Source organism: Equus caballus, chromosome 1 (genome assembly GCF_041296265.1).
Source record: "Equus caballus isolate H_3958 breed thoroughbred chromosome 1, TB-T2T, whole genome shotgun sequence".
NCBI lineage: Eukaryota > Metazoa > Chordata > Mammalia > Perissodactyla > Equidae > Equus > Equus caballus.
The window spans coordinates 95122150-95134446 of NC_091684.1; the positions used below are offsets into that span (position 1 = coordinate 95122150).

General features: G+C 44.2%; 1 protein-coding gene across 4 annotated transcripts in view; it reads right to left on the reverse strand.

The window, feature by feature from the left end:
* Positions 1–4435: 4435 nt before the first annotated feature.
* SHLD2 (shieldin complex subunit 2) overlaps positions 4436–12297 on the reverse strand; it is a 92099-nt gene continuing 84237 nt past the window's right edge. For all 4 annotated transcript variants that reach the window (XM_023648619.2, XM_023648622.2, XM_070229877.1 and 1 more), the window contains 2 exons: positions 7261–7376; positions 4436–4794 (listed from right to left, as the gene is read on the reverse strand). In XM_023648619.2, the coding sequence (XP_023504387.1) occupies positions 4532–4794; positions 7261–7376 (379 nt within the window). In that variant the 3' untranslated portion in view covers positions 4436–4531. The remainder of the gene's footprint in view (positions 4795–7260; positions 7377–12297) is intronic.

Consider the following 12297-nt stretch of genomic DNA (forward strand, 5'->3'; position numbering starts at 1 on the left):
GGGGTGTTAGTTTGTGTGATCAAAACCATATTACCTTCTTCTATATTTGGGAAGTGATCTTTTTAGTACAGGGAATGTGTATTCTTTAAAAATTAGGGAAATTTTCCTAGTAATTCCATCAGATAAAAATAATAAAGGAGAAAGTAAAAGCAGGCCCTAAGTCCCCACCCAGGGTCACCACGATACCATTTTCGTCAGGTTCTTCCAGAAAGTATGACCACATGTTACATAAATTGAATTGTACTGTATACATTATGCAAATAAGGAGAATTCCTTAGCTTGTCTAATGTCTGATCGTGCAGAGAATTTGTTGACCTGCGACCTGCGATGAGCATGGAGTGAAATGAATCAGAGAGAGACGTCAGGATGGAGAGAGGAGGTGCTATTTGGAGGGAGTTGAGGGGTGGAAGAGACGGGGCAGGAGTTTGCTCTCCCATGACAGGACACTGTGCCTATACTGTATAAGAAAGCTAAGCCCTTGGAAGAACTCTCGAATGCACTCCAGAAGGACGAGTGTTGGATGCCAGCTACACGGAAGGCATCCGTGGTGAGAAGGGGCTAGAAAAGCAGAGACCATCAGAGGAGAGGACCATAGTGGGGCTGCTTTGTAAAGAGACTCTTGCCCCCCTTTCCTCTGTGCCCCAACTCCCTGGCGGGGCTGGGCCTCAGGGGCCTGGGGAGGGAGTGGGAGAAGTTCCAGTGCCAATTCCCGCCCTCCTTCCAGCTCCGAGAAGCTGGAGTGGGAGAAAAGAAGAGATGAAGCTCCCTCCTCCTCCTCCCTTGGAAGCAGAGAGGTCACCTTAGCAAATATGTTCCTTAAGTGACTGGAATCGACTTCTCAGTAACCAACCAGGCTCAAGACCTCCAAAGACACAATGACAATGAACCAGAAACCCCGTTCCCTGTGATGTATTTCTCCCCCATTGACATTAAAACAGGGGCTAAACTCCCAGGAAAGAAGAACTCTTTCTTCTCGTTGCTCTGCTTCCTGGCCTATATTCCACCATCCAGAATTCCTCCAGGACACAAATTTATCATTTAAAATGAAAGATATAGGGATGGGTAGTTTTTCTGTTTCATTCTATATTGTTTTGAGAAATTACAGATATTTTCTTATAAGAAAGCCATACAACAGCCATGGTCAACTATTTAGGTTATGCTGAACCTCAAGTAATGTAAGACTAGTCTTAAATGACTTATGGCGTCTGAGTAGTTTAGGCGAATTCTGGGGAGGATGATAATTTACGATCACTGTAAAAAAGCTACCCTATCAGAATTCTGTAGATTTATCTACTCTTTTGCACCTCAGCATATGGACTAAAAGCCCTATTCTGATCTGCTTCAAACCCCAGGAATGTGAACTGTAGAAAGTGGAGGTTATAGTAAACTTTTCATTCAATTTCCAGATTCCTTTTAAACCATAACAAACCACATTTCAAAGCCTGAATTACGGTGGGAAATCAAATATTGGGGATACAACAGAACTTGTCTATGGTTTTCCCACACTCTGGTGTTATTCTATGCTGAAAAATCGGTCTGGCATCTCAGTAATGTCATTGGCATCTGCTAAAATATGTAGTTGAGTGCTGTGCACAAATCAGTATTTGTTTTCATGTACCAAATAGAACCTATCGATAAAAATGCCATTGCTTTGTGAGTTAAGATTTCTTCAGAGATGTATTGTCCTTGTTTCAGTGTGTTCTGTCTCTCTTATGCATTCTAGGGGTTTTTCACTTTTTTCAGCCCCATTTGAGATGTCCCATTTTCCCAAATATGCTATGCTATTTTATGCCCGTCACTCTCTTTTTGCGGTGACTTTAAAGATACTCATATTTAAAGATACAGGTTAAATACATATGAAGCCATATATATGAAGCCTTCTTGCATCTTCCACTGCAACAGACACCTTCATGTCTGAATAGAACTCTCCTTCCAGGAAGGAAGGGCTACTTTCATCCTGTGTGGTTCTAGCTCTTTCAATCCCACTGTCCCACCCACCCCTGGGGGTGGGCTGATAACCTAAGCAGATTCAATCACAGTTCTTCCATGAAATGTTTTATATGGACACTAGCAAAGAGAGAGTCTCTTTCTGTACAGAAGAAAGTTTGGGCTTCCTACATCATCTCTTCTCCAGGTGGGTAGTTGGGACAGACAGGAAGGAGAGAGAAAAGAGGGGAAGATGAAGGAAGGCAAGAACAGGAGAGGAATAAAAGGAACACAGGAAGGGGCAGAGAACAAGGCAAGGAGAGAAACCAGGGGAGCAAGGGAAGGGGACAAGCATTAGGAAGTTGGGATAACCAGGTGACACAATTTAAGCCAATGGATTCAACTGTGCTTTAAGCTAGTACTCCCCTCAGTTACATGAGCCAATATCTTTTCCTCTTTTGCTCAGGCTAGTGTGAGTTGGGTTTTCATCACTTGCAACCGAGAGTCCTAGTAAACTATCTTATTACCTCTTTTGCCTTTTCCACACAGATGTAATTCCAGCACTGATATTATTTTGCTTAAAAATGTCTTCTTCAGCTGGCCTTGGAACGCACTCCAGGCAGCCCTTCCTATTCGTCTTTGTCTTCCCAGTGCCTGGGCGTGTGGACTCAGCGCGCGTCTGCAGGGTGGATCACGTGTCCAATTTCGCCATCCCACTTGAGGATCGGAACCCTCCCCCCCCAAAACAAACAGATGTAAAAGGAAATTTAGCACCAAAATTACACATTTGGGAAAGCTAAGTCAGTATCAAGGGCCAGTGATTCTCTCAGATGGGAGAGCTGTCCTTCTCAGCTGAACCATCAGGAGACGAAGACGGAGGTTTACGGACCGCTGAATTGGTGACACGCTGAGTATTATGAAATACTACCTAACTGAGCATCATGACAACATGCGGAGTAGGTTAAATATACTCACCTGTACATCTCTGGTAAGGGATATACCCATGAGCTACAGCTCCCCAGATTCCAATTAAATAGATGATAATTTCTAGGGCTAAGTCAGATCCCTCCAGACAGGGGGAAATCATTTTCAGCCTAAATCCTATTTCCATTTCCTTGGAAATATGTGTTAACCTATGAAATATATACCACAGGCTGTGAAGAAATATTGGTGTGACCCGGTGTTCTTTGTCTCACTTGAAATGGCTTAAAGATTTCTTCCCAATAGCATGTGAAGAGGCATCTATTGCAGGGGATTGTGTTTCGGTTGATAAAGATCAGGTTGATAGGCCACATCTTGCGGACAAAGTGGGGAAGGGCAAATGTAAGAGAATAGTTCTCTTGGTGGGCTTATCCTGATGGGTAGATTTTGTATCAGAATCCCAGCTTTGCTCCTCCCATGGTTGTTGTTGAAAGAACATGGGTTAGAAGACATCAGCCCCAGACTCGAGCATCATCGCCCTTAGATGAACTATCCAGGGCGGCCAACTGTTTTGTTTGAATTCCAGTGTCTCTAGCTAGAAAATGGGGACAAGTCTTTCTCTACTTGTCTTACTAGGTGCCAGACAGAACCTTGGTGATCATTGGCCCTAGTCCCCTTTTCTCCCCCCATGAATTAAGGCACCAAGCAGAGCACTTGCTCCTATTCTTTTGTCAAAGATCCCTCTGAGGATTGGTTGAAAGCCACAAACCCTTCTCACGGGAAAATGTACTCTCGTGGGTGTGCACGCACTCACACACATTTCTGCATATTGTTTTTGGAAGAATCACAAAAGTCCTGAGGTTCATTTTCAGAGAAGCCAAGTTAAAAAAAAAAACAAAATTAAATCAGAGAAAACAGTTTCAATGAACCAAAAGAATTTTTAAAAACACAAAGTAAAATAAACTTGTTCGTTTCATCATGAATTTAGCTATCTTCAAGCAATACTATTCATCTCTTTACACTCAGCATACTCCAGACTTACCAGGTCAATTACGACCCACACTCGTCACTCGCGACTACACTCTACACAAGCATCTACAGCCACGAGAGAACGAACGGCCGAACGTCTGTTGGTAAGTAACTTCAGTGAGGCACGGAAGTCCGAGACACAAATGAACAATGTGCCTCTCTTGCTCCCTTTATAAAATGAGTGGAAGCGTGATCTTGTTTCCTTCATTTTCAAAGCTTCTTTGTAGACAGACATGCTTGTCTTGAACATGTCTAAATGTGGGCTTATGTGAACTAATCCAATATGGTGCAGAATTACAAGCAAGGTCATTCCACGTGGATGGTTTAGTGAAGCAGGAATATGGGAAAGCTGAGAGCTTGTGAGCACAGCAGAAACGCCATTCCTGAGGGAATGTCTCATGTCTGTGTCCCCAGGACTCAGAGTGTCGCCTGGAGTGTGGCTGAGACGAAACAGGGCCCCTTTGATTCCTAGGGACCTGCTGTGGGCTGCCTGTGTGGCTAGATCATTTCTCTAGAAGCAAGAACGGAAGAGATGAAAGCAACAAAAAACCTCACAGAATTTTCTTAGAAAAACAGTTTTAATTTATATATTTAGCACAGTTCTCTTCATAAAATAGATTTATTTAAACCCCTCAGCCCAAGCCGCGTCATTCATTTATTTCAAAAGACGCACCATTTCAGGGATTGTCCTCGAAGCGCCTGCAATTTTTTCCCCTGGTCTCAGGGAAGGCCTGGGAGGCGGGCTCACATTGTCGGGGTAAAAGTCTAGGAGCGAGAAATCCTGTTGCAGGGGGTAGCTGTTTTCGTCCAGCAGGAAGAGGCTCTGCACCTTCACCACACAAGGGGCCCCGCCGCCCGCCAGCAAGGCGTGGAGCAAGTCGGCGGCGACCATGCCATAGGTGACCTCTGCGGGGGGCGCTGAGGAAGACGAACACACACACACAGGCTCAGCGTCCCTGCCAGGCCAAGAGAACCGCACACGTGGAAGGGTTCGTCGTTCCCCTTGACGTGTCAAGTCCCAGCCCCGTTTTAAATCTCGCTTTCTATCCTTTCTCTTCTCAGGTTGCTGAGGGCCCTCTAGAATGAGGACACCACCTCTGCTGATCACGGGGTGGGGGCGGGGGGAGGCATTTCCTATTACGGCCCAGCTTCTGGCTTCTTCAGACAACAGCGGGAAGAACTGAGATTAATGCTGTCCTAAGTTAAGCTTGAAACAAAAAGGGCGTGCCCATCCAGAAAAGTCCTCTTACGTTGACCCAGTCTACAGCTCTTATCACAGTCACACACACACGTATTTATCGTTTCTATCGCAGAACCCTGAATTAGTTACTTAATGAACATCAAATCTTGGCAATATAACAATACTAAAATTATAGATGGACATGTCGCTGTGTTTTGCATTTGCCCTTTGCGTATATTCTTCCTCTTATTTTTCTTAGGACAACAAATCAAGTTATTTAGCAGCTTGCTCAATACTACACTGACAAGGACTATCAACTAGGCTCTAACTAAACTAGTTCCCTGACCAATACTAGTTCCCTGACCAATACTAGTTCCCTGACCAATACCCCCAGCCTCTCTTGGACTGGGTCTCCAGACTCCTGGAGGCTCAATGACATATTTTGGAGGTGTGAGAATTCTCTACAATACTCAAAATTTTTGTATTTTCACTTCGATAAGCTAAAAAAAAAAATCAAGATTAGTGATAATCTGAATGAATGAATAAACTACAAAATCACAATTTTCTTGAACCTATAACAGCTGAGGTTCCGCAGCAGCCAAGGAGACTGAAATGTAAGGAAAGAGAGAACAGGGACACAGGTCTACCTGAGGCAGAGCTCAGGAAGAAGACAGGGCTACCAGACAAGCAAGAAGGAAGAATGTGCTTAAGCTTTTAATGAATTGCTAAAAGCCAAGCAGGGGCCAGTGCCACAGACAGCGGAGTCTGCAGCCTCGCAGGCTCTTGTCGTTTCCACCAGGTGCTCACAAGCCTGGACAGAAGGCAAGACATCAGAAAAAGATTCCAACTATGGCAAAGGCCTGGAGAAGGGGAGAAGCCACCACAAGGAAAAGCACTAAACACCACTCAGGACCACTCCCTTAAGAACAAAAGCCTCAAACTACTGGAAGCAGGATGGCAAATGTTGGCCCAGGGTACAGGTGAGGATGCATGGAAAATGGAGGAAAGGTAAAAGAAAAATCCCCCTATCCCTGGGGAAGAGCCAAAAACCACCCTGGATCAAGACCAACAGTGGTGACTACTGCTGGGAGAGGGGCAGAACCACACAAGACCCACCAAAGACACTAGGCAGAGCGAGGCTGCCAGAGCAGGAGGGGCAGGTCAAGGAGAAAGCGCCACATCTAAGACCCCGAGGCACAGGCCTGTGTGAGGTAGGGCTGAGCCAGAGTCAGAGAGAATCACTCCGCCCCTCCCACCAGGCTAGGATCCGCCAAATAACCACCAACAGAGCCTGTACAACTTGGGGAGGCGTGAGGACACAGAAAGAAACTCTCTGAGGCCCAGGTGCAGAGTGAAGCGTTAAAGCTGATGGTGGAGTGGGAACAGTGGGGAAAACTCTCTGGCAAACCACTGCCCACCATCAGCAAAGATAATGCCAGAGGCGTTTGAAGCCAGGGGAGACCCCACGGTAACTACAGCAACAACAAACTCAAATCCACTCCACGTCTTACAAGATCGACTCCACTCTGCCCACCCCCCGCCCCCATGAAGGTCAAGGAAAACAGGCAAGCCCATTTCCGGGGATGGCAACTGTTGACCTCAGTCTATACTGTTCTATGGGCAATTTGCAGAACTCAAGCAGAAATTACTAGACACACAAACAAAGCAAGAAAAAAACTCATCCACTGTTAAGAGACAGAGCAATCAGTAGAACCAAATTAGCTCATCTGCCTGGAGTCTGAGACTGATAAGGAACAGTATGGAGTTTGATCATCTCACAAATGGGTTATCTGCACTCTGCTGTCAGCCACTGACTATCCCCAGCTTCGTAGCTGAATATCCCACAAATCCACCCCACGGACAGGGGAGTATCTTCACCTATATACTGTCACACATTCATCTACTTAACTATTATAGAACTGCAGTCCTCGTGTTTTTGCTCTCCGATTGGAAACTTAGGGTAAGAAGAGATCCGGGACTTGCTCCCCTCTATTCATGTGCTGAGACAGGTGTCGAGCAGGTCTCACCTTCCCATTCACATAGTCTGGTGTTTCACTCGAGCTAAATTATCCTCCTGCTTTTATACTGACAGAAAAAAACCTTAATTTACGGTACAACGTTCTTTCTGTTCCAAATACTATCTACACTCCTGAAATGAATGGCTTCACCAAGAACACCCTCTCGATGGCGTGATGGTATCTTACCTATAGCTCTACTGAGCCAGTCAGGAGAAATGTCGAGAAGAATCTTCTCTATCAGCTGTGATCCTACATGGACGCACACCTTATATATTCCATCAGCTATGGTCATTAAAGCTGGCCTAGAAAAGAGTAAATGGCACATGACTTTCAAAAAGATTTTCAAATTACAGAAATGCTGAAATGCAATACCATTTCAGAAAACACTGGGTTTTTATGCAGGGTTAATTTTAATTCTTAAAACAACTCTAAGATGTTCTGAAACATCCTAGAAATGAGAGAAAGGCTTTTTTTTAAGAGTTTAAAATGATAAATTGATAAATTTTATTTATTTCATATTTATGTCAAAGTTTCAGAAACTAATATAAGAAAATGTTATCTCATACTGTTGCGTAAATTACATTTCGAAATAAAAATAAAGATATATTTCACAATCACAATTTCAAGTTATTCTTTTCCACTGGAAGAATCCTACCAAAAACAAACTGTTTTACATGTCAGTAAATAGGAAACTAGATAAATAATTTTCAGTACATCTCACAATGGAATACTACGTGGCTGTTAAAAAGGATAAGGAAGATTTATAAGTGCTAGTAGGGAAGGAGCACCACATACTCTCAGGAACAAACAATATGAACGAAACAATATGAATACTATTATTTTACCTATGCACTTTTAAAGAAAGGGATATACATGTGCTGGTATGAGCAAAAATCACAGGAAGAATATACAAAAACTCGGAACAAGCAAGCAAGCGGCATTGATGGCATGGGGTGGATGGGAAGAAGACATTTACTTTTTGTTTTCTACCTTCCTCTATCGTTTGCATTTTTACCATGGTATTTATTACTGCTTTTAAAAATAAATTAATTTTTAAAAAATAAGTTGAGAACAGAATTTAGAAACAGACTCATTAATTGAGGGGAATTTAGTGTAACAGCTAAAATGTGACTCTGATCGTCCCTCTGAAAACCTACTTCCCCCTCTACCCACATGACGATTCAAGGTCCTTTCCTCTTTTTCACTCCACACTCTTTCCACAGACTCTCTCTCTTCCTCCTTTCTTTATTCCAACAAATACAAACTCAACATCTACTATGCACATGCACTCTGCTAAGCACTGGGCATACCCTAGTGAACAAGGCAGACCAGGTTCCTTCACTCAAGGAACGTAAGATATAGTGGGGGAGAAAGACAATAAGCTTTTCAACAATGGTGCCAAGATGATTCAATGGGGATAGAATAGTCTTCTCAACAAACCGTGCTGGCAACTGGATATCGACCTGCAAAAGAATGAAGTTGGATCCCTTCCTTACATCACACACAGAAATTAACTCAAAGTAGAGATCTCGTCAAGATGGCGCCGTGAGCACACGTTGAACTCGCCTCCTCCCACGAACAGAACTAGGTTACAACAATTTTGGGAAGAATCACCCTGGATTGAAAACTGAAAACTGGATAAAGAGAACCCCCACAACAAGGGACAGTCCTGACGAAGGCAGAAGAGGCAGTAACTCTGGCCAGAGAGGAAAAAAGCCACCTTTGGGAGCAGGGGAACTTCTCAGCTGGTCAGGAGGGAGCCACCCTAAGGTACGAGCCCTCCCTGGAGGAGTGAGGTCCGGAGCGGGGACAATACTGCTATAACCATCCTTCGGACTCAGCCCAGCTGAGACGGGGGTCTTACTGTCTGGCTTTGCTGGCTATTAACTGCAGCGAGGACATCCCTAGAAAAGCTATCGGCCGAAATCGAAAAGATCCGGGTCTTAAAGGGCCCACACACAAACTCACTCATTGCAGCAACCTAAAATCACCAGAGAGAAGGCTGACTGTCCTTTGGTGAAACGAGACTCATCTGGTGGGCTCTGGGGGCATCTTGGTGAGAGGAGGGTCCTCTCCGGAGACTGAGACATTGGTGGGGGCCATTGTTCTGAGCTGGTCCAGGTGTGCTGATATGGACACTGGTGGGGGCCATTGAAGTGCATTCCTTGGGCTGTTAGCCCAGGGGTCTGCCACACCCACTAGAGCACAGATTTAATCCAGTTCAGCCAGGACAGGCAACCCGCCCTAGCGACTGGCCCCACCTAACAGCAAGCCCTCAGGCTACTTTTCAGCCTGCATTGACTGAGTGCCTTGATCCTCTACAGGCAGGCAAGGGTGTCTGCCTTTGTGGGGCAGGGCCTGTGTGAGGACCAGGTGAACTGTGGGGGGCATTGGGGGAGAAGTGGGGGCCTCTGCAGTGTGGCATTGGGGTATGCTCCAGGGGGTTGAGAAGTGTGCACGGACCAGGACTGTGCTGACAGTGTATGTGGTCCGGTGGGGGGTGAGGCTTATCAGCAGGCAGAAGACCTGGGCTTCACAAATAGCCATAAAAAGGATCAGCCCCACCTTCCAAAGCCTGAAACAACTGAGTGCCCCCATGCCAAGGGCAAGCCCCACTCAGCTGCACTCCTAAGAGAACTGATAACAGCCTTGTTGGCCTCAGGCCTATCACAACTGTAGCCCCTGAACCTAGCAACCAGCTACACTGGGTACCAACCCAATTAAGAGGACAATTGCAATAAGAGTGTGCTGATAGACTTTGTAGCCAACAGTGCTGATGCCCCCCCACCCCAAGACCGGATTTACAAACAGCTGGCCAGGGAAGGAAAGATCAGACTCCCTGGGTACCTGCAGTGGGAGCAACCCTGCCACAGCAGAAGGACACAAGTAGCCCACAAAGGGGTCACTCCTGGTTCTTATGGTCTGGTGACGAGAGGGAAGCACACTGCTGGGCCTCCTAAGGCATCTCATACATAAGGCCACTTCTCCAAGATCAGGAGACATAGCTGACTCACCTAGTACAAAGAAAATAGCACCGAGAAAGAGGCATAATGAGGAGGCAAAGAATACTTTCCAAGCAAGGGAACAGTACAAAACACCAGAAAAAGAACTAAGTGAAACAGAAACTAGCGACCTACTGGAGAAAGAATTCAAACAAAATATAATGAGGATGCTTACAGATATGCGGAGAAGAATGGATGAACACAGTGAGCATATCAGCAAAGAACTGGAAGATATAAAACAAAACCAATCAGAAATGAAGAATACAATACTGGAAATGAGAAATTCACTAGAGGGACTCAATAGCAGAGTAGAGGATGCAGAAGAACGGATCAGCAAGCTAGACGAAAGCCTAGAGGAAATCACCCAAGCAGAACAGAAAAGAGAAAAAAGAATTAGACAGAATGAGAACAGTGTAAGGGAACTCTGGGACAATATCAAGCATGCTAACATTCAGATTATAGGGGTCCCAGAAGGAGAAGAGAGAGACAAAGGGGCAGAAAATTTATTTGTCGAAATAATAGAGGAAAATTTTCCTCACCCGAGGAAGGAAACAGACATCCAAGTTCAGGAAGCACAGAGAGCTCCAATCAAGAGAAGCCCAAAGAGGCCCACACCAAGACATATTATAATCAAAATGTCTAAAATTAAAGACAAAGAGAGAATCCAAAAAGCAGCAAGAGAAAGGCCACAAGTGACATATAAAGGGAAGCCCATCAGGCTATAAGCGGACTTCTCAGCCGAGACCCTACAGGCAAGAAGAGAATGGCACGACATATTTAAAGCGCTAAAAGGAAAAAACCTACAACCAAGAATACTCTATCCATCAAGGTTGTCATTCAGAATGGAAGGAGAGAGAATGTTAACAGAAGAATTAAATATTATTTCCTAGTAATGCAGTACCAATTATTTGCAAGCTAAGATTATATATATTGAGCTCCATTTTAAAAATGTGATAAAATGGAATATATTTCAAATATGAACAAAATGTCTTATGTCGTCAACATGCATTAATTTTTAATTGATTTACTAAAGCAGATAATGTAAATCACTCTGAAAAGTAAGACACTTTGCAACTACACAAAAGAACTATAAATATTAAAATAATAATGATATTTAAAAAAAATTAACTCAAAGAAGATCATGAACCTATATATAAGAGCCAAAATTATAAAATTCTTAGAAGAAAATACAGGAGTAAATCTCTATGATCTTGGCTCAGGAATGATAGCTTTCTTAGATTTACCGAAAGCACAAGCAACAGAAAGAAAAACAGATCCTGGAAACCTCACACATTGCTGGTGAGCATGGAAAGCTGGGCAGCGGCTCTGGAAGACAGTTTGGCAGTTCCTCAAAAGGTGAAACGTGGTTTCCACATGACTCAGCAATCCGACCCCTGTGCACACACCCAAGAGGAACGAAAATGCATTTCCAGACAAAAACTCACACATAAATGTTCACAGCAGAGTTCTTTATAATAGCCAAAAATTGGAACAACCCAAATACCCACCAATTGATGGGTGGATAAATAAAATGTGGTCTATCCATACTGTGAAACAGGATCTGGTGATAAAAAGAACGGAAGGACTCATACATACAGTACGGATGAACCTTGAAAACATGTAAAGTGAAAGAAGCCAGTCACAAAGGACTGCACAGTGTATGATTATATTTGTATAAAATGTCCAAAATGAGCAAATCTATAGAGCCAGAAAGCAGATGAGTGGTTGCTGTGGGCTGGGGGGAGGGGAGAATGAGAAGTGACTGCTAAGGGGTACGGGGCATTTGAAGGAAAGGGTGATGAAAATGTGCTAAAATTGACTGTGGTGACAGTTACACAACCCTGTGAATATGCTAAAATGACTGAATTGTGTATTTTAGATGGACTAATTTGATGGTATGTGAATTATTTCTCAGTAAACATTTTTTTTAGAAAAGATAATCTGCAAATAAAAAACTACAAACTGCGCACATGGGGTACTGTCACAGAAAATAAAGCAGGGGGATTAAGAAGACCTCTCTGATGAAGTGCCACTTAAACCAAGACAGGAAGGAGCCAGCCTTGTGGAGTCAAGCAGAGGGAAGAGCGTGCAAGAAAGCCCAAAGGAGAAGAAAATCAGAGTGTCTAGAGAACCGAAAGAAGGCCAGTATGGCTGCGACACAATGAGCAAGGGAAAGGGTGGCAGCAGTCGAGACCACAGAGGCAACAAGTGTACTGGGAAA